This window comes from Hydra viridissima, unplaced genomic scaffold (genome assembly GCF_058129835.1).
Source record: "Hydra viridissima isolate aposymbiotic clone 2 unplaced genomic scaffold, HvirCarnegie_v1 scaffold_16, whole genome shotgun sequence".
NCBI lineage: Eukaryota > Metazoa > Cnidaria > Hydrozoa > Anthoathecata > Hydridae > Hydra > Hydra viridissima.
The window spans coordinates 7,967,565-7,990,130 of record NW_028324315.1 but is presented as its reverse complement, the minus strand read 5'-3'; the positions used below and the strand labels follow the sequence as shown (position 1 = coordinate 7,990,130).

Genomic DNA, 22,566 nt, shown 5'->3' with positions numbered 1-22,566 from the left:
GAGTGCTCTTTTTGGATTCTGCAAGTTAAAATCTATTGGGGTACCAAATTTTAGGAAATTTCCCCAAGCCATTATGAAGATACTATATGTCAAAGTTGCTTTGTACTCGCTTCAGATAATCACTAAAATGCTGAGTCAGCATTATTTTAACTGATGATATCTCTGGAACCCATGTGTATTTTTAACTAAAATTTTCGCAGTTATTATTTTTTTAATATGGACTGCAAGTGAGGTAAAAATGAACAAATTCTGAGATGTAAGGGTGTCATGGTCTGGATGATTTCATATGGAATGACCCTTTCTTTTCCATCTATAATGCATGTCCTTGGCAAACAATTTGAAAATTTTTCAGGAGCATCATTAATGTAACGCCCCAAACCTTGTGAGTCTGTAGCATCAATGCTAATAGAAATAATGAACTTGTTAAAAGAAAATTAAACACAATTAGATTATAAACATATCAAAGTAATAGATCAACTTTCACATCTTTGTCATGACCTAGAATAATTTTTTATTAGGTGTTTACCCTATTTTTGTATCAAGGATGTGATTTTTAGTATTCTAATGTTTAATTTAAGTTTAACAACAACATAGATAAAAGCTCATAAGAACACCTGTTATAAGTGCATAGTTTGTTATCTTGGTCAAGTAATCTATAATAAACAACTTTTGCTATAATCGTTATTGAGTGTAATATTCAACTCAGATCTTAACTTCAATAACTCTGGTTTCAAATTTGAAAGACTGAATCCATTTTTGAAAATTTAAATTAAATGTCATTTAAATGTCTTTTTTAAAAAAGGGAATTTGGAAACCACTTTCACTATGCATTATATTTTGGAAGGGACTGTTAAAGGGTTAACACTCATTAATATTATATATAATTTAAATTTTATTATTATACTTTTTATTTTTTCTAAAATATTAATTTGTTAACTGTTTAAAAAAAAAGAATTAATAATATTAATAAACTCACAACTTAAAAAATGTTGAAAAGTTTAGGATTTAGGAACAACTTTGGTTTTAAAATCATAAAATATAGCAAGGACCACAAGATGTTAACAAGGCCAATTATAACAAGGTCAAGGCCAAGACAACATGTTTCAAGGCCAAGGCCAAGGACTTAATTTTTGGTCTCAAGAGCAAGATCAAACTTTGTATTAAGGGAAAGGAGATTTTAAGATTTTTTGATTTGGTGGACCCAGACCATCTAGTAAGGGGGCAATTTAATGATTTATTGATAGGTTAATGATTTGTAAGCAGGCAAGGTCATAATTTATATTTTGCGCCACACAATTTTATTAAAAATTGCATGCCAAATTTAAACAGTCTCCCTAATTTACTTGTTTTTAATATATAGATTTACAAAAAAAATAAATTTAAAATATCAAAGAGGAGAAGGGAGGCTGCCCCATCACTCCCAACCACCTTTCCTATGGTTCCGCTTATGACTAAGGCCTTGCCTTACATAAAAAGAAATAATTGGATGATGTTGATATAAGCTGTTACCATTAACTATAAGTCATAACTAATAACATTAACTAGCACATTAACTATTATAGCCTATAAGTGCTGTTAATGCTAAAATAGGGCTGTAAATCATAATGAGCCATAAGATTTCATTTCATTTAAGAAATGTAAAAGTTTTGAGCAACAAATCACACATACAAGCTCTTATTGAACATAATACAGTTAGTAATAAATGTTTTTAATTACTAATAGTATTAAAAATTAACTATTTTTGTTATTAGAGTATATTGTTACAGTTGTGGTATATGTATAAAGCAGGGTCATTCCATGCCAAATGGACCAAAATTTTAGGATTTCAACATGGACCCCCTCAGATTTTGATGAAACTTAGTAGGTTTGTTAATATCAATGAGAAAAGCAATTCCTGAAAATTTCAGCATAAAATCTTTTGTGGTTCATAAGGTACAGTCGTTTGAAATTTCTGATTTTTCCAAAAATAAAAACTTCAGTAGCAAAAACATGTTTTCTTCATATTTTGAAGCTCTATATTTTTAAAACAAAACTTCAGAAAACCTTCTAGTTTTTTTTATTGTATACAACTCTTGACTTACTTTAATAAAACTTTGACATTGAATTCTCAAATGTCACATTTTTTCCATAATGGCTACCTAAAAAAGCTAAAAAATTTTTTGCAAATATAAAAAGTTGATTTTTGACGAGTCAATATACAAAATCTGCAATTTAAGAAGTGAAAAGACATATTTTTTTAGTTTCTATATATGGTAGGCTTCCAAATTTTTTTAAATTTACTGATAAGATACAAATCAGTAAAAAATTATAGACTTCTAAAAATGGCTGCGGCTAAATCTTAGGAAAATGTGCCTCCACTTCAAACCACCGGTAACCAAGGACCAACACTGGTTTTAATAATTTTTTTTTTTTCTTCTAATTTAATAGACTTTATTTCAGTGATTTCAGAAAAAAAAATAGTGGGTACTCATGGGGAAGTCACAAAATCAGAACAATGAAAATTGCCCAAAATGCATTAAAAACAATAAAAATAAGGTTATTGTTGTACTTTAGTTTGTGTTATATATTCTAATAGAAAGTATGTATGAATTTAAAAGTATTTCACAATAAGTACTAGAAATAAGTTTTTAATTAAGCTTGAATTAAACTCAGTTTTTAAATAGCCCTAGCTCTTACCTGCCCCCTCCCCCCCCCCCCCCCCCCGTCCATCCCAAGCATTTACTTTTTAACATGCACATTTTTGCCCAGAACTTAGAAATAAATATGTCTGATGTATGAAGTGTCTATATACACAAACAAAGAATTCAACATACACATTTAAAAGCTGTGACATAAAAAACAAGCACATTATTGAGTTTTCTTTTTATATCTTTTTTTTTTATTTACAAATTTTATCAATCCCTATATATTCGTTGTGCCAAAACTTATGTTTCAAAACTTGTTTTTAAACAAATCTTTTTAGGTAGTACTAAAAAATAAATGGCAAGTGCATCGCTAGATCTAACTCAATGTTCCATTGGAAAAGCATTAAATTATAATTGTCATGAAGTAAAATTTACCAAAATCAAAAAAATTAAAGGTTTTGAGGAATTAACAAAAAAAGATCAAGAACTTGTACACTTGCGGAGTAAAGTAAATCATATTCAAACTATTTGTAATCACCATGAAAAGGTCTACTTGGATAGATTTGAGACTTCGTATGATGGAAGCTTTTGTTGCGATCCATTCAACAAACACAAAATTAAATTAAAAAGTATTTAAAAAAAAAAATTGACATATATAAATTATTACTTAATTAATTTTTTAAAAGACAACGGCTTCTTTAATGTTTTATCATTGTGTTACCTTTTAGAATCTATCAGAGTAATCAGTTTGGATGTTGCGAAGGAGTTTGATTTAATACCTGGTTATAAGCTTTGTACAGAATGTCGAAAAATGCTGTATTTAAGAAATAACAAAAAAGATTATGGAAGCGATTCATGTCAACATAAAGATAATGATTTTAATGAGACTAATATTTTAAAAGAAAACTTTAATTCAAGCATTAATATCCTTGGTTGTTCACCTTTAAAACTAGTAGCTCATAAAGACAGGGTCATCTATGCAAAAAGAAAAATGAACAAAATACATACTGCAACCCAAAAGAAAATAGCAACTGTTTTGGGAGTTTCTCCAGATTTAATTAAGGATGAACCAAAAACAAAAGAGCTGTGTTGCAAAAGTAAACAAGACTTGGATTCATTAATGGAATTAATTAAAGCAAAGTTTGATGTTTCTTCGAAATCAGAAAAACTTAAATTACTGACTTTGGTTCCTGAGAGTTGGAGCATTAATTATGCACAAAACTATTTTTCTGCTTCCCATAGAATGATAAAAGCTGCAAGAAATTTGAAACAAATGTGTGGCATAATGGCAGAACCATCTAAAAAAGAAGGAAGATCTATTAGTGATAAAGTAAAAAATCAAGTTCATGAATTTTACCAATCAGATGAATACTCTCGAATGTGTCCAGGTATGAAACAGTATGTCTCAATCCAAGTTAATGGTAAAAAACAACATTTTCAAAAAAGACTTCTATTAGTTAATATAAAAGAACTTTATTTAGAGTTCATTAAAATTTTCGTCAACGTCAAGATTGGGTTTTCTAAGTTTTGTGAACTTAGACCTAAGTGGTGTATTCCTATTGGAGGTGCTTCAGGTCTCCATTCAGTATGTATTTGTGAGTACCACCAAAATGCAAAACTTTTAGCATTAAAAATACCAGATATTTTAGACTATAAAGACCTCTTGACATTAGTTGCATGTGACTTAAACAATCGAGATTGCATGCTGCACAGTTGCGATAACTGCCCAGATACCAACACACTTAAAGAGTATCTTACTGCTTTATTTGATAAACACAGCTTGGAAGAAATCACCTTTAATCAGTGGCAAAAAGCCAACAAAAAACATGATATAGTTACACAAACTCTTCCAGTGGATGATTTCATTGAAAAAGCTTGTCAACAAATAGACCAATTAAGAGATCATCATTATATAGCCAAAAATCAAGCAGCATATTTGCAGCATCTAAAAATAACATTACCAAGTAATCATATTTTAGTATTACTAGACTTTGCTGAAAATTACAGTTTTTTAATTCAAGATGCAGTACAAGGTTTCCATTGGAACAACAGTCAAGCAACCTTGCATCCTTTTGTTATTTACTATATGGAAGAAAATATGATAAAATGTAAAAGTGTTTGTATTATTTCAGATCATTTGCAACACAATACAAACTCAGTTCATTGTTTCATTTATGAAGTAATAAACCATTTAAAAGAGTTGATACCTTACTTTAACCACTGCATTTATTTTAGTGATGGTGCAGGTTCACAATATAAAAATTATAAAAACATATCTAACTTATGTCACCATGAACTAGATCATAAAGTATCTGCAGAATGGCATTTTTTTGCCACATCACATGGAAAGAGTGCTTGTGATGGAGTTGGGGGCTCTGTCAAAAGACTTGTAGCTAGGGCCAGTTTACAATCACTAACAGATCCTATCAATTCACCTGAAAAAATGTATGATTGGTGTAGAAAAAATATTAAAGGAATATATTTTCAATACATTTCAAATGATGCAATTGTATTACATTGCATAAAGTTTAAATTAGAAGAACGTTATGCTACCTGTTCTACAATTCCAGGAACAAGAAACCACCATAGTTTTATACCACAATCATTGACTGCTTTACAGATGAGACGGGTGTCGTTTGATAATATATATACCAATGTAAATGTTTCTAAAATGCATCATATGGTTCCACTTGCTTCTCTTTCACCAGGAATTAATATAGCATGTGTTTATGATGCAAAATGGTTTTTAGGCAATATTGTGGAAATATCTGAAGAAAATCAAGATGTTCTTATCAAGTTCATGAAGCAGTCTATTTTGTTAAACACTTTTACTTGGCCACATAAAGAAGATATTTGCTGGGTTCCAATAACGCACGTTTTATGCAAAATTTCATCTTTAAAAGTTCAATCAACAACTGGTAGATGCTATGAACTATCAGCTCAAGAAAAAACTGAAATATTACATTTGTACAATAGCATAAGTAACATAGTTAAATAACAATTTAGCAAAATTATTATAAATTAGATTTATTTGTTTTAAACATTTAGCAAAAATTTATTTGAAAGATTTAATGTTTATATTGATTGTTTATAAGATAATATTTTTTATTACATAATCAACTTGTGAATTGTGTTGACAAATCAAATAACTTGTATCAGGTATTATATTAACTTGGTATAAGTTGTAATTTGAACATGATAATCAAATAAGTCAAATTAATGTGGAGGACAAAATTTATGGTCATGGTATTAAATATTGGGTAAATTAAACTAGAAAGTCTTTTTTTTTCATTTTATCCTAATAGGCTACTTATAAGTTTTATATGTCTGACATTTATAACTAAATTTCACAGTTTTTATATGTGTATGTTTAGTGGTGTGTTTGGGTATTAAGGCACTTCATACATCAGAGATAAAACCAGACACACCGTGTAATGAAGTGTCAAACTACAAATTTTTTCTAAGTTCTGGGCAAAAATGTGCATGTTAAAAAGTAAATGCTTGGGATGGACGGGGGGGGGGGGGGGGGGGGGAGGGGGCAGGTAAGAGCTAGGGCTATTTAAAAACTGAGTTTAATTCAAGCTTAATTAAAAACTTATTTCTAGTACTTATTGTGAAATACTTTTAAATTCATACATACTTTCTATTAGAATATATAACACAAACTAAAGTACAACAATAACCTTATTTTTATTGTTTTTAATGCATTTTGGGCAATTTTCATTGTTCTGATTTTGTGACTTCCCCATGAGTACCCACTATTTTTTTTTCTGAAATCACTGAAATAAAGTCTATTAAATTAGAAGAAAAAAAAAAATTATTAAAACCAGTGTTGGTCCTTGGTTACCGGTGGTTTGAAGTGGAGGCACATTTTCCTAAGATTTAGCCGCAGCCATTTTTAGAAGTCTATAATTTTTTACTGATTTGTATCTTATCAGTAAATTTAAAAAAATTTGGAAGCCTACCATATATAGAAACTAAAAAAATATGTCTTTTCACTTCTTAAATTGCAGATTTTGTATATTGACTCGTCAAAAATCAACTTTTTATATTTGCAAAAAATTTTTTAGCTTTTTTAGGTAGCCATTATGGAAAAAATGTGACATTTGAGAATTCAATGTCAAAGTTTTATTAAAGTAAGTCAAGAGTTGTATACAATAAAAAAAACTAGAAGGTTTTCTGAAGTTTTGTTTTAAAAATATAGAGCTTCAAAATATGAAGAAAACATGTTTTTGCTACTGAAGTTTTTATTTTTGGAAAAATCAGAAATTTCAAACGACTGTACCTTATGAACCACAAAAGATTTTATGCTGAAATTTTCAGGAATTGCTTTTCTCATTGATATTAACAAACCTACTAAGTTTCATCAAAATCTGAGGGGGTCCATGTTGGACCTTGGTCCAGTTGGCATGGAATGACCCAGCATATTGGGCACAATATCCACTTCGAGTTAATTTAAAATTAAAAAGTTAACAAAAAAAGTTAAAAATGTCAAGTTTTAAATAATACAGTTTTTATTACAGTTTTTAATACATGTAATAATAGTAATAAAGTAATTAGAAAAATAGTAACTTAGAAATAAAAGATTTATTGCTTGTAATTAAAATAAATATTCATATGCATATGTATAAATTTTTAAAATTCGTTGTTGTATAAGTACAGGTATATATAAATAAATTATGGACTAATAATATTTATCAAATATGCCCTAAAAGTTCTGAATTCAATAAAATATGGTGGAAGGTAAATACCTAATATTTTAATACCAACACCAGAGTTGTTAACAAGGGCAAAAGTAGTAAGGCCAAGGCCACATGTTACAAGGCCAAGGCCAAAACCAAGGCCAAAAGTTACAAGGCCAAGGACTAGGCCACATGTTACAAGACCAAGAGTAAGAGTTTCAAGACCAAAACCTACAGAAACACTTTCAAGACCAAAGAATTAAATTTTTGACTTACTTTAATAAAGTAAGTACGTAAAATAAAAATTAATTACATATTTAATTACATAAAATAATGAAAACTTTTAATTCTTTAATATTATGTATTTTTTTATGAAGGCCAAGGGAAAAACAATCAAGGTCAAGGACAAAAATTTCAAGACCAAGACCAAGGCCAAGGCCAAACATTTTAAGACCAAGGCCTTAATTTTTGGCCTTAAGGCAAAGCCAGGGTCTCAACTCTGGCCAAGGCCAAAACCAAGGCCAAGAGTTTTAAGGCCAAGACCAAGAGTTTCAAAGCCAAGGCCAACAGCCTAATTTTTGGCCCTAAGCAAGCCCAAGGTCAAGACCAAGGACTAACAACTTTGACCAGGAAAAAATGGTGTTAGCATTTTGAAGAAGTTTTGACATATCAAGTTAAATTTAAAACTAAAACTTTTTTTATGGTAATATCTTTAAGTAGAAGTTGAATACAAAAATAATGTTAAAGGCTAGGCAAATAAGTTAATATATTAAATGTAGAGATAATCCAATTCCAAAATTTAACAACCCATATTCCAACTGCTAATCTCAAATTATTTTCTGTGTTTATTCCTTACCAATTCTTTATAGTGATAAAAGAATAGTGTGAATTAGGTTGGGTCAAAATTTTAAAAAAATAAAAAACTATTCAATTTTATTGAAAAAGTAAAGAAACATAATTATTTTGATTTCTTAAAATCTGTGGAATCGGAATCAGCCCACCTTTAAGTAATTTGTATTTCATTTACTAATGGTAAAAACAAGTATTACCTAAGTCAACATATAGTTTAAATATATTAAGTAAAAAATTTTAAAAAAATTATTTAATTGAAAATCTCATACCTCATTTTTTATTATTCAAATAAAGATCAAAAATAAAACATCCTTTATTTTGCATAGCATATCTTTGGCTGCGTAGTTTAGCTTCATTTCTTGAAATAGTTTCGCCTTTATATTCAAGTAAAGCATCGCCGACTTTAAACTCTTTTTTTGTAAATACTCCATACCCTTTAAAAATTAAATGATTTATTAAACAACAAAGTATATATAGGTATGAAATATATATATATATATATATATATATATATATATATATATATATATATATATATATATATATATATATATATATATATATATATATATATATATATATATATATATATATAGTATAGATATCTCTGTTTGGACATTAAATCATTATTAGGGAGAACATTCAGTGAGTATATCTGCAAATACTGGGAGCTATGTGCAGATATACTCACTGAATGTTCTCCCTAATATGAAAATCTTTTGAAAATCCTCCTCTTTATGACTAACATCATAGAATTTTTCTTGAACTGATGGTGAACTTTTACCTATTCTCTTAAATATAACAATTAGTTTTACTATAATTAAACTTACATACTTTACATACTATACTAATAACATGCTATTAACACATAAAATACTGGTTTGTGTATTTAAGAGATCTATAGTAAAAGTAGTATACATACATACATACATATATATATATATATATATATATATATATATATATATATATATATATATATATATATATATATATATATATATATATATATATATATATATATATATATATATATATACAGTGTCTCAAAAAATTATCCGACCAAACATTTTTTAAAATATTTTTCCTTAAAAAAGTGATGTATTTTTGTAAATTTAGACTGTTTTGGTAAACTCAAGATTAATAAAAATAAAAGAACATGTTTTTATATAGTTTTATTTATTTTAATGTAAAATATGAATCACAATGTTTTCAGTCTTAAAATAAAGGAACTTAGGTCGTTTTTTTACTGTCGAAAAAATATTCGACCAAACACATTATTTGTTTCATAGTAAATTATTATATAACAAAACAATTATTTTAATACTTTGTTGGGCCTCTCTTCTCTTGGATTACAGCTTCTAGACGTCTAGGCATTGATTCGACTAAAGATTTTGTTTGTTCTGGTTGAATTTTTTCCCAGACTTCTTCAATTGCCACTTTGAGGTTATCTTTTTTGGAAAATGACCGATCTCCAATTTTTTGGTCTAAAATTTCCCACAAATCTTAAATGGGATTAAGGTCGTGATTGTGCGGGCCATTCCAAGACCTCAACGTTATTTTCAGCAAACCACTCCTTGGTTTTAGTGGCACTATGCTTGGGATCGTTATCTTGATGGATTGCAAAATCAGATCCCAGCCGAAGTTTTCTATCAGATGACTTCAAATTTTGCTTTAATACATTTCTGTATTGCACCTGATCCATTATAGTATCAATAAATTGGAGTTTTCCGACACGCTTCCTAGCCATTCAACCCCATACCATCACGTTACTGCCACCATACTTGACAGTTTCTCTCACGCAGCTTAATTTGTAGTCTTCTCCGGCTTTTCTCCAAACTTTTTGGGCTCCATCAGATGACTTTAAGTTAAATTTCGATTCGTCGCTCCACAGGATCTTTTTCCAGAAACTTAACGGCATGTTTTTGAACTTAGCAAACTCCAATCTTCTTTTCATGTGTTTCTTATATCAAATATGGTTTGTTATTACTCAAATATGGTTTATTACGCAAAAGTCGTCCCTAAAATCCTTGGTCTCGGATACGATTTCTGATTGTCTGATGCGGATAATTTGGTTCCATAACTCTCTTCAGCTTGCTCAGTCAGTTTTTGAGCAGAAATGAAGCGATTTTTCTTGACTTGTATAATTAAGTTTCTATCAAAACTCTTAGAAGTCTTTTTTTTGCGACCCTGCCCTTCTTTTGTGGCAGTTGTTCCGATCAAATTATACTTCTTCATTATGTCGGATACTGTATTATGAGGAATTCCAATCTCTTGCTGCACCTGACGATAGGTTTTACCCTGATCGGCTAGATCGACAGCTAAATTTCTCTGAGAAACAGTCCAGTGACGTTTACCTCCAACCATTTTACTTAAAAAAACATGAAGCCTTTTTTTTATACAAAACTTTTTTTTTTACTACAAAAAAACTGTTTTTTGTTATGCAATTTCATTAATTGTATAAAAATTTGCTAAAATATTTCAACAAATTTTACATCAAATTAATTAAACTTACCTAAATGTCGCTTGGTCGGATAATTTTTTTACAAGCCTATTCAATACTAAGTTTCTTTTAGGACAAATAATAAACCAACTGAAGCATGAATCAAAAAATATGAACGCTAAATAACATACTATTCCCAATAGAATTAAAATGACAGACGAAGTAAGTACCGCTATTCATTGTTTTTAGTATAATTTAGAGCAAAAACATTTTTTTTGGGAAAAACTTGTTTGGTCGGATAATTTTTTGAGACACTGTATATATATATATATATATATATATATATATATATATATATATATATATATATATATATATATATATATATATATATATATATATATATATATATAATATAACAGATATTAGTATATATACAGATGTCACAATAAATGTGTGTGCTTTATTTAAACACTTACATTAGGGTAGGTTTTTTGAAGGTTCATTTTCTTTATTAAGTAAATAAGACTTTACTTAAGTGTAATAAACTATACTATAAACTAATCTATACTTTAACTTGATTGCGGTTTGCTATGATGAAAAAGAAGATTTTGTAATTAAGATTTGTGCCCATAAGAAATCGATCCTATTTTACGAGAAATCGTTCCTGTTTCGAGGTAATAGTTCCTGAAGAAATTTTCCTTCAGCTTTTTCCCAAGAAATCATTCCGATTTTTAAAGTTGGAAGTTAAGTGTAACAGGAACGATTTTATCTGTTACCAAATATTGCCAAATAGCTAAATCTGCTTAGCTATTTGTTTACAATTTAGGTAAATAAATAGCAAAGCTGGGTAAAAATGTGATATTTGATTTCATAACACCATTAGTGTAGTTTTAATGTACTGGAACCATTTTAAAACGAATGTCTATTAATAATTTTGTTTTATATTGATCAAAATTTATATTTGAAATAGTTAAATTTAATAAAGTTACTGAAATTATTCGAAGTGAAAATATGAGTTTATTTAATAGAGAATTTCCAACATGCAAAACTATCAATAATTATGTTGTTCATTTTTGAAAATAGTTATAATGTTTTTATGATCATAAAAGTTTCATATGATGCATCTAAAAAAAAAAACACAAGTTAGTACATCAATAAAATAAAGAGGTGGACTGAAGCTTTAAAGAATTTCTTTGAAAATTTATTAAACATTTACCTTGGGGTATGTTTTTAAGATGTCCATTTTTAAACACTTTATTAATTCAAATAAATCATAGTATGTATTAATCTATACTTGAATTATAGTCTTGAAAAAAAATGGCGATTTAGCCATTTTTTTTCAAGACTATAATTGTAATTTTGATTTTTTAATTTATCGATTCATTACGATATTTATCGGTCAATTACCTAAATATCGTTACTCATATCGTAACTCAAACGATAACGATACTTATCGATTCATTACGATATTATTTTTTCCGACTAAAAAAATAATTTTTTTAAAAACCTAAATACTGTCATAAAACTGCTGACAAGTGCACTATTTAATGTTAAAAAAAAGAAATAAAACTTTATTTGTAATTTTGATTTTTTAATTTATTAGAATTTATCTATTAGGACTTAAGTTGAAGCAAAAAACAGCTAAAAACAAAAAATAATTTTTTACTTGATAAATTGTTGGCGTGACATGTTTAACACGTTAAGGTTTGTGCCTGTGACTTAATATAAGAAAAAGATTAAAATTTAATCTCAAAGTCAAGGTTTATTGAAATCACTAAATCACTATATGGCAAATTTTATAAACTTTAAGCAGTAAAATAAACCAATGACGCCACTAAGGCAATGAACCAATTTAAGTTAGTCATCCATTTCAACTGCTGATGTAAGAGTTGAAGTAGGAAGTCCTTGACTTGAAGCAGCTGAATTCTGAGAGTTATTGGTAGAAGCCTCTTCAAACAATTCTTCTTTTTCATCCTGACTGGTTAGAAGCCATCTTTTGATCTGGACCTTAGGGTAGTTTTGCTGAATTTACAACAATTTTTCAACTTGTTCAGGCTGCAATTTTGTTCTTTTATAAGAGACAATTCCACCACCGGCACTAAAAGCTCTTTCTGAAGATGCTGAGGAAGCAGGTACACATAGCCATTTTTTAGCAGCTTGAGCAAGGAGAGGAAATTTGTATTTATTTGCTCTCCAAAATTCCAGTACGTCCACACCAACAACCCCTGGGAGTTTTTGAAATATTTCCCATTCAGTGACAATGTCCGACTTTGGAGGTGGAGCCGGACCAGAATAGGAAGTCATAAGTGCAGGAGCTTCTTCCATTCCAACATTATAGAAAGGATCATCTTCCGAAACATGACCTTGGATTTCAGCATGTAACCGTTCATTAAATAATGTTGTTGCAGCAATCCATTCCTGATAAGCATTGGATTGAGTAATCAGTGCCTCATAGGCTTCATCAAATCCACCCAGTTTTTTTAGAGCTCTTCCCTTGTACAAGGGATTAAGCAAGTTGGCAACAGAGTAAAAAAGGTTTTGACAACCAATGTCCGGAAAACGAACATCCGAGTTTTCCACCAGCTTTTGGTGAAACATTTGTGCTGTTGGTGATGCCGCACCAGCCTTGATGAAATCCAGGCATTTGTGCCTCAGTGTGTAAATGTTTGAGATAACGAGGTGAATGCTTACTTCTTTGTCTGCAGAGAAACATTCTGAAATCTCAGCAACTCTCCTCCGAATAGGCAAAATTTCGTCATAAAGATTGAATTCATCTTCTGAAGGAATGACTGGAGCTAGTTTGGTGTCATCTTTTCCAGGAATGTCTCTAATGGAGCTGAGGATACGACGCATTTTTACAATGCTTTCCAACATCATAAAAGTTGAATTCCAGCGTGTTTTCACAGGAGTGATGATTTTCACAAATTTCAACTTATCCTTGCTAACAACATCACTGTCATCAAGCAACAGCTTTAGCTAAAAATTAAAATAGAATTATAAGAAACATAACATAAAAGTTGATTAGTACTATTTACTATAATAAAAAACTGATATTAACTATGTTAGTTTTTACTTTTTAAATGTTAACATTTAATCAGTTAAAAAATTTTTTCACACAAAGTGTACTAAGAAGTTTATATTGCGCTTGTATTGTATTAAACTATAAACTAAATTACTATAAAAGCGAAAAAAGATGTTAAACTAGTTACCTCTTTTTTAATTCTTTGCTCAGACAAAGATGACTTGTGGCATCTTAAACTTAATTCAGTTGCTCTTTGGATTGCTTCGTGAAGATCCAAACTGTCAAAACCTTTTGTTTCTTTGACAGTTGCTTCAACTGCCAAATTTAAAAGATGATCAGCACACAAAAGAGATGCATCTACAAAATTGCACTTGTTAATTGCCGCCTTTATATTAGCGGCTGAATCATGGACACACACAACGGACGAAACTCCATTATTTCCGGCCAACTCTGAGACATTCCTGAAAAGCAAAGTAAAATTAGTTGTTTGCTTTTTGATGTTTTAAAATATAAACTATACTTTTGTTGTTATTTTAGATATAAATAAAAGTATTAATTTGTGACATTAATTTTAAACTAAATGGCGGATTTTGCTTATCTAAATAATTCAAACGATTAACTTAATTTACAGAAATTTTAACCTAATAAAAATTAAACACTAAAACATTCTTATCCAGACGAAGAGCAATGGCTTCAGCTGTATGTCGTCCGGAAAACGGAGAAACTCCAATCACAAACATCCTTAATCGGAAGTCTTCACTCACGTAGTGCAATGTACTGGCTTGGTATGTATCATTGTTTCTAATTTGCCAGAGGTCAGTTGAGATTGCAAATCCAGCGGTCTTTGGCAATTCCTCCTTTAGAATGTCATCCACACAGATTTTCACATTTTTGTACAACAACGGCAACCTAAAATTAAAATAAAAAATTATTGGTATTTTTCGTTACATATCAATATGGTTACCTACTAAGATAACCCAAAAAAAAATTGGTGTGGATTGGTCTTAAAAAAGTAGCTTTTTAAAAAATTTAGTTCTCTTGGAACTCCCATTGAATTGACTCCCCACAATAAAATTTTATTTAAAACAATTAAAATTTTTCGTACTTGAACCGGGAGTATGTTGTTGCAGCCTTCACATTCATTTTTGGGTTGCAGTAGTGAACAAAATCTTTAAAAGCTTCATGTTCAACCAAAGGGAATGGCAAATTTAAACGGGCCAAAAACTTGACAATTTCAATGGCTCCTCTGAGCAGTTCGTTGTCTTGTGGCTTGTATTTGACCCAATGCTTTAGATTTTGGACCTTTTCTGCTGATGGTCCGGAAAGTCTTCCTCGTTTAACTCTACTGCCCAACATTAATGGTGTCTTATCATCTCGGACCTGCTCATAAGCCTCGTCTTCATTGTAGGTCTAAAAATTAATATGAAACCCATTAAAATACCTAATATTCAAACATTCATCAGCATTTATCAAAAGTTATTGATATTTATCGTTAAATCTTGTTAAATCTTGGTATTGTAATAGTAATAATAACTAACGCATATGAAAATAAAAGTTAATATTTAAATTAAAAAAGTAAAAACGTTTGTAAACTTTATTGCATCTGTTTTAACTCATCAAAAGCAACATGGCGATTTTCCTCCAGGGCTGCAAACTGAACAGGATGTTTCCTTGTCAAATGTGATCTCATGCCAGATGTGTTCCTGTCCGCCAACTTGCAAATTGCAAAACAATACTTGCATTTTGCAGTAACAAGTCGCTCTTCATCTGGTTTAGTACTGACCTCTTCATCAAAGTGATTCCAAATTTCGCTCCTTGACCTTGGCATTCTTCAAAATGTTGTTCAATTACAAATTTAATACACTGTTAAAAATTTCCGTTAAAAAACGGAAAAATATTCTGTTACTTGCACGGAAAGTATCCGTATATCCATGTATGGGATGTTCAGATACATTATGTACGGAAATTTTCCGTATCTTCGGCTAAATTTTCAAATACGGAAGTTTCCGTTGTATCAATAACTGCAGTTATATTTAACATGTTAAACCGCCATAAGTGATGATTTTTCAAACCTATAATTGGGTACACACTTAGCTTCAAAAAGAAATAGAAATATTTATAAAAATTGACAATTGTATCTTCTTCTACATATAGTCTATATTACAAACTATATTATACATATACTATATATAATATAGTTTGAGAGTTATTTTTTCCTCTTTTTTTAATGATTTTTTATGTTGTTTTATGAAAATAAAAAATAATTAATGCAAAACATTTCTATATTAAAATAACATTAGCAAATAATATTTCTGATTTGTTTTCAAAATTTTTTCTATTTTCAGAATAATATTATTAATTTGTATATGTCATTATGCTTTTGTGCAGTTTATGTCAGTTTAAGACTACTTCTTTGCAGTATTATGCACAACATTACAGAGTACACAGTTGTGCATATAAGATTCCATGCGGAATTATTGGATGCAAAAAATCATTTAGTACTTTCAGAGCTTTTACTACACATATACATTGAATCCATGATGTTAATAATATCACAAAATCAACTAATAACCTTGTTAATATAGAAAAGATAGGAATATGTTCAGTTGTGACTTGCCAAGTTGAACTTCCTTTTAATGAACTTATAGTGCATTTAAAACTACATATTAAAAATAATGTTTCTATTAAATGCCCATATGAAGAATGTGCTCGCTGTTACAAAGTTATGTCTTCATTCACTGCTCATTTATCCAGGTATCATCAAATCCACAAGATGACGTTTGAGCAAAATCAAATAAATATTTCATCTTCAGAAATTACTCATGATCATTTAAATGTTGATGAAAACATTGACACAAATGAATTTAATAATAATGATATGATTCATAACATTGGTTTATTTTTATTAAAATTGCAATGCCAATATCATATTCCATCAACAACAGTTCAGTTTATTGTGACTGAAATGTTAAATCTGAACACGTTAAGTCAATATCAAACTGAAAAAATATTAATCATGAAATTGTCAAATTACATTCCTGAAAAAGATGTGCATAATATTATTCAAGCAGTAAAAATGAAAGATCCATTTGTAATTGGATTTTCAAAAGACAAAGGGTTATTGAGATCAGCATATATCAGAAAAGAATACTATAGAAAAAATATGAATTTTGTTGGACCTATAGAAGTTTCTTTAGGAAGAAATGAACATGGTTTTGAATGCTACGCATATTATGTTCCAATAAAAGAAACATTGAAGAGAATTTGTCAAAACTCAAATTTTGTTTCTTCAATCTCTCAACAGGCCAATATCTATCCAAGCTCTTGTGTATATTCAGATTATTTTCATGGAGAAGCATTTTTAAACAACCCTTTTTTTCAGAAGCATCCAAATTCATTACATCTGATTTTATATCAAGATAGTTTTGAAATAGTTAATCCCCTCGGTTCCGGAAGAAATAAACATCAAATTTCAGCCACATACATGATTGTTGCAAATTTGCCACCTCATATGAGAACTGTCTTGAATAATATTTATCTTGTGCAGTTATGTCGGGATAAAGATTTAAAGTCTTTCTCTCAAGTTACAGTTTTTAAAGAATTAATAAGAGACTTAAAAAGTCTTGAAGTTGATGGAATTCAAATTGGTATAAAGCAATATAAAGCTGGTGTTGTTGCCATTTTGGGAGATAATTTAGGTAGTCATTTTTTAGGTGGATATTCACTTGGATTTAATTCAAAAGAAGGCCATATTTGCAGGTTTTGTCTCATGAAAGGCAATGAGCTTCAAACATTACCTTATACAGCTGACATTCGTTCTGTTGAGCATTATAAAAGTTCTATTCTAACTTTAAAGGCAAAACCTGAAGATCGGTTTGTTTTTGGTGTAATAAGAGACTCTATATTTAATAATTTAGATTCCTATCATGTTTGTGCACCAGGTTTACCAGCTTGTATTGCACATGATTTGTTTGAAGGTGTCATTCAATATGATTTAGCTTTAGCAATAAAAAAACTAGTCAAGGATGGTTGCTTTACTTATTTACATATTAATGGTGCAATCAGAAAATTTTCTTTCCGTGGTGATGACAGGGCAGATTGTCCAGCACTATTAACATCTAAAGGTGATAAATTAAAAGGTCATGCCGTTCAAAATTGGGTTTTTTTACGTTTTCTTCCCCTTCTATTAATGGATCGAATTTTTGATTTTAACCATGCTGTGTGGCAGCTTATACTTTTGCTACGACAAATAACAGAGCTCATTTGTGCAAGCAAAGTTTCATTATCTCAAGTATTATTTTTGCAACATTTAATTAATGAGTACCTTGAACAAAGAAAAAAATTATTCCCTGATATTCCACTTCGTCCTAAACACCACTACATGTATCATTACCCATTTTTGATTATGAAATGTGGCCCTCAAATAAGACTTTGGACATTGAGAATGGAGAGTAAGCACATGTTCTTTAAAAGATCTGCTAGAAGTGCTCAAAATTTCATTAATATTACTAAACATTTAGCTGGGGCTCATCAACTGTTGCAGTCATATGTCTGTAGTGAAAGTTCATTTTCTAACAATGATGATGGTGGTTCAGATGGTGTTTGTTTTGATGGCTCTATGTTTTCAGTCGAAATAACAGAAGCAGTTGCTGCTATTCCATACACAGAAAAGTTTTGTTCATTTAAAATGACATATAAGGGGACCACTTATACTAGGGACCAGTTTGTAGTAATACATCAGAATGAGGGAGTTTTTATCTTTGAAAAAATTATTTTATCTGTTTTTTCTGGTCTAAATCAATTTTGTCTTGTGTTAAAAAAATACCATTCTAAATGGAAATCTGATTATGGCTTGTTACAAGTGGAATGTGGCTTGGCAAGTAGACCTATTTCTCTACCAATTGATGAATTAGCTGATTATTGTCCATTATGGGGTTATAAGATTGGTTTCAATGTGTATTTTACTTTAAAACATGCTATATTTGATAAATGATTAAATGTTTATTTATCTGTGTAAGATAAATAAACATTTCAACTAATTTAATTTCTTAACTAAAATTAAATTAGTCTTAAATAATAGTTCTTGAGTATTTTTATTTGTAGTAATTACATTTGTATTTAGTATTAGTTTTATTCAGATAAAATGTTTAAACACAAAATGCTTTTTTATGGTAATTATTATTTTTTGTTTTTATTCATGAAATATTAATTTATGGTTCCTTGTTATTCAAACAGCTTCTTAACTATCTTTATTATTTTAATTTTTTTCACAATGATCTTTTTTTAATGGTTTTTTATTAAAAAATGCAAAAATATTTATTCACACAACAGCATCATTATTATTCACAGAACATTTAATGCTTGGACATTAATCTGTACTGTTTTTTTGTAAGTATATAAAAACTTTGTTTTCTATTATTTACTAATTTAAGAGTAGTAAACCAGTTGAACAAAAGTAAAAGAAAGTATTTTAGAAAGAACAAGTTTAATTAAATCAACAGTATTTTGACTTTTTCTTCTTTAATTTGGTTTTTTATTTTTTTAAATTAGCATTTATTAAATGTAAAGATTTAAAATGTTTTATATTTTTGATAGTTAAGAATTATTTTTTATATTTTTGATAGTTAAGAATTATTTTTAATTATAATAGTATTAAATATAAATACATATAATGTAATTTTATAAAATATTACAAAGATTTACATGACTTCATTTTTGGATTTATTTCTCAGAGAATATGGAAAATTTATTAAGAGAAAAACTAATTAGTGTCTTTCCTACAATGGATCATCAAGAAGTTGACAGAGTCATCAATGGTTTATTGTTGTTAGGCCTTGAGACAGAAGATGATTTAAAATATTTGAAAGAGCAAGACCTAATAACATTGCTTCCTCCAATTAAGTCTAGACGTTTTTTGTCTGTTTGTCAACCAGTAGAATTATTACAAGCAATTGCTCCATCTTCTTTAAGTTTGCTCTCTCCAGAACCCTCAAATTCAAGTATGGGTACATCTTCAGATTGGGCCCAATCGTTTATTGTGAACTGGGAAAAGTTTCCATCAGATTTTTTGAAAGATTTGAACAATAAGCAAAAGCCTACTGAGTCGCATATTCGACAAATGGTTGGATTATTAATGAGCGATGTGTTTTTATTTGATCCTAGGCCAAGTCGACAAAATTTGCGTATTATAGCTCAAAAAGTTGTTTCAAGGTATTTTTTTTTTTAATTTCAATACATAAAATAAATACTACCCATAAGATTTAGTTTTACAAAAACTGAGTTAGTTTTAGATACTAATAAGCTTATATATAACAATTTTAGATTTCCTGATGCATTTCTTGATGAAATAAATGGTAAGGTGATATCCAATGGAGTTGAAACATTAATGTTTAGGATGGAGTCCAGGAAAGAAAATGCAAATCATAATGTCACTTTTATATCAAGTACACCTAATATTTTAACAAAAAGAATGAAGATGAATGTTCATAGTATTGAAAATTGGGACCCAAATTTATCTAGTGAATCTGTGGAATTAATAAATATCAAGGTAAGAATTTAATAAATCAGTTTTTAATCAATTTTACTTAGAGATTTTAATAGTTTTCTTTTACTTTAACAGGAACAACTTCAACAAATCTACACAATTCTGCCATGGAATACAAATGATGTTAAAAAATGTATGTCTGATACTTATTCGCTACAGCGTCAAACAATAAATGCAGTCATTCCTTTTGCAGAAGTATTGATTCAATGGCCATTTTTATCTCAAATACAATATCTTCTGGACCATTTTGCCACTCTGATGAATTTTTCATTAATGGAAAGGTTATATAGTACAATCAGCGCCAAATCAAAACTTATTTACTTATTTTTTTCAAATAAATGTAGTAAAGATTTAGTAAAGCAAGTTCTGCTTGAAGCAACAGCCATAGGTACAGAAAATAGGGGCATTCAACGAGTTTGTTTGGCATGGCTACCTCTGCTTACAGCTTATTTTGGTGATAAAGCGGATCATTTGATACTATCAGTAAATGTATGTATTTTTTTGTAAATAATCTTTTCATTTTAAATGATATAAATTTTAAATATTATTTATTTTGTTGTCAGCCTTTAGCAGCAATTCCAGAAATTGAAGAAATTTGTCCAACATCACATCCAATAATTGTTGTCAAAGGTACTTTTTGACTAAGACTAACATTGAGATTTATAACTCGAAATAACAATATAAAAAGAATAACAATAACAGGATGTTTACTTTATTAATTGGTTCACAGGAACTTGGTTTGATTCAGAAGATTTTTATGTTTTGGTGGAAAAGAAAGTGTGCTATACCTTCACTGATGCTTTGCAAGCTGTTGGGGCATTGTTTGCTGTTCATTATGTAATGAACATGCAATATCATCCGAATGTTTTTGCTACATTAGAGTTTATTCAAAGGTAAGATTACTTCAAAGTAATATTATTGACTTATTAGTATAAGTTTGATTCAATATTAAAGAATCATGTTAATTAAAGTAATTTTTGTGTCATACATATATGGTCGACTACAATCCTGATAAAGTGAAAAGAAATGCTAAAGGAAAAAAAAAAGGAGCACTTATTTGCCCTCGCATTGTGACGTTAATTCGAGAATTAAATAAGTTCAGTTTGACCTCCATTTGACTAAGATTTTTTTAAAATTAGTACTTATGTATTACTTTTTTTAGTTATTTAAAAAAAAATTCTTTTGTAATATTTTTTGTTGTTGTTGCTGTATCAAAAAGATGTACTTTTATTTTGAGAAAACTATGTGTAACAGAAAATCAATTCTTGTCTAAATAAAACTTGAGAAACTAGGTAATAAAAACTATGTTTACAAAAAATCAATACTTGTCTAAGTAAAATCTGTTGCATAAATATTTATATGTATTTATGCATATATATATATGTGCATAATATATATATATATATATATATATATATATATATATATATATATATATATATATATATATATATATATTGATGTATTAACGGAATATTAATTTCATTGACGGAAATAAACGGAAAAAACCCATTGTATTTAAACGGAAATATCCGTTCATTTACAGAAACTTCCGTTTACATGTGATGGGTTTTTCCGTAAAATAACGGGAAGTTTTGTCATCGTAGCTGCCGGAAATTTTCCGTAGAAAACGCGATATTTTTTTAACAGTGTACTAATTCAAACTAAAATTTTAATATCTTTCCTTATAAAAAAAAAATTTATTTTAAGAGCCTAATTATGTACATCTAAGTAATTTAAAGAGTATCCCAAAAACTTTTTCCCAGAGAGTTTTTAAAAACGTTTTTATTACAATTAGCTAGTTAATTTCGGTTCAGTAGAACCGTAATTAAAACCGTAACCAAAACCGAAACCGAAGTTTGAGTGAAGCCGAAATCGAAACAATCTGAAACATGAAAGCCAAATCAATATCAAAATAACATGAAATAACTATTTTACTTAACAGTGTCTCATAACTCATTACAAAAACTTATATATTATTCAAATGCATCTATCTATCGATCGATATTGTAGTTTTCTCGCAACACATCGATGAGATGACAACAATATTCTCTTCAAACAAAAACCTATCTTTACAAATTTAGTCCTTTTTTTATACCAGACAATATCCCTCAAAAACGTCATAAAAACCAACAAGATTACGGAATTAATAATTTTGATAGTTGTTACAAACAACTATCAAAATTATTAACATAACGTTCTAACAAATTTCGCAACGGAACAACTTATCTCTATATATATCTCTATAGAACAATCCAACTGTTTATTTTTTAAAATAAAAACATACCGTTGTGTGGCCTAACAAAGTCCTATGCTTTAAGAAAGTCCTAAATTAAAAATTGACAAATTTTGAAGATTTTTGTTATTAATATCAAATATATATATATATATATATA

General features: G+C 28.9%; 2 protein-coding genes and 1 pseudogene across 3 annotated transcripts; 2 read left to right on the top strand and 1 right to left on the bottom strand.

Annotated features, from left to right (window-relative positions):
• Positions 1–3,052: 3,052 nt before the first annotated feature.
• Positions 3,053–5,662, top strand: LOC149877887 (uncharacterized). Its single transcript, XM_090073682.1, has 2 exons — positions 3,053–3,132; positions 3,353–5,662. The coding sequence occupies exon 2, from the start codon at positions 3,436–3,438 to the stop codon at positions 5,620–5,622; it is 2,187 nt and encodes a 728-aa protein (XP_089929808.1). The 5' UTR covers positions 3,053–3,132; positions 3,353–3,435; the 3' UTR covers positions 5,623–5,662.
• A 6,627-nt stretch (positions 5,663–12,289) lies between these two features.
• Positions 12,290–14,366, bottom strand: LOC149877886 (uncharacterized; annotated as a pseudogene). Its single transcript, XR_016447837.1, has 3 exons — positions 14,284–14,366; positions 13,814–14,087; positions 12,290–13,580 (listed from the first exon to the last, which is right to left on the bottom strand). The product of XR_016447837.1 is annotated as an uncharacterized LOC149877886 (transcript).
• Positions 14,367–19,359: 4,993 nt separating this feature from the next.
• Positions 19,360–21,355, top strand: LOC149877885 (uncharacterized). Its single transcript, XM_090073698.1, has 6 exons — positions 19,360–19,836; positions 19,948–20,173; positions 20,246–20,659; positions 20,734–20,800; positions 20,901–21,063; positions 21,159–21,355. The coding sequence occupies exons 1-6, from the start codon at positions 19,364–19,366 to the stop codon at positions 21,286–21,288; spliced, it is 1,473 nt and encodes a 490-aa protein (XP_089929824.1). The 5' UTR covers positions 19,360–19,363; the 3' UTR covers positions 21,289–21,355.
• The last annotated feature ends 1,211 nt before the right edge of the window (positions 21,356–22,566 follow it).

Coding starts and splice junctions, on each gene's coding strand:
- LOC149877887 (XM_090073682.1), top strand. CDS start 3,436: ATGCTGTATTTAAGAAATAACAAAAAAGATTATGGAAGCGATTCATGT.
- LOC149877885 (XM_090073698.1), top strand. CDS start 19,364: ATGGAAAATTTATTAAGAGAAAAACTAATTAGTGTCTTTCCTACAATG. Junction 20,174..20,245: donor TGGAATTAATAAATATCAAG/GTAAGAATTTAA, acceptor TTACTTTAACAG/GAACAACTTCAACAAATCTA. Junction 21,064..21,158: donor ACATTAGAGTTTATTCAAAG/GTAAGATTACTT, acceptor TTTGTGTCATAC/ATATATGGTCGACTACAATC.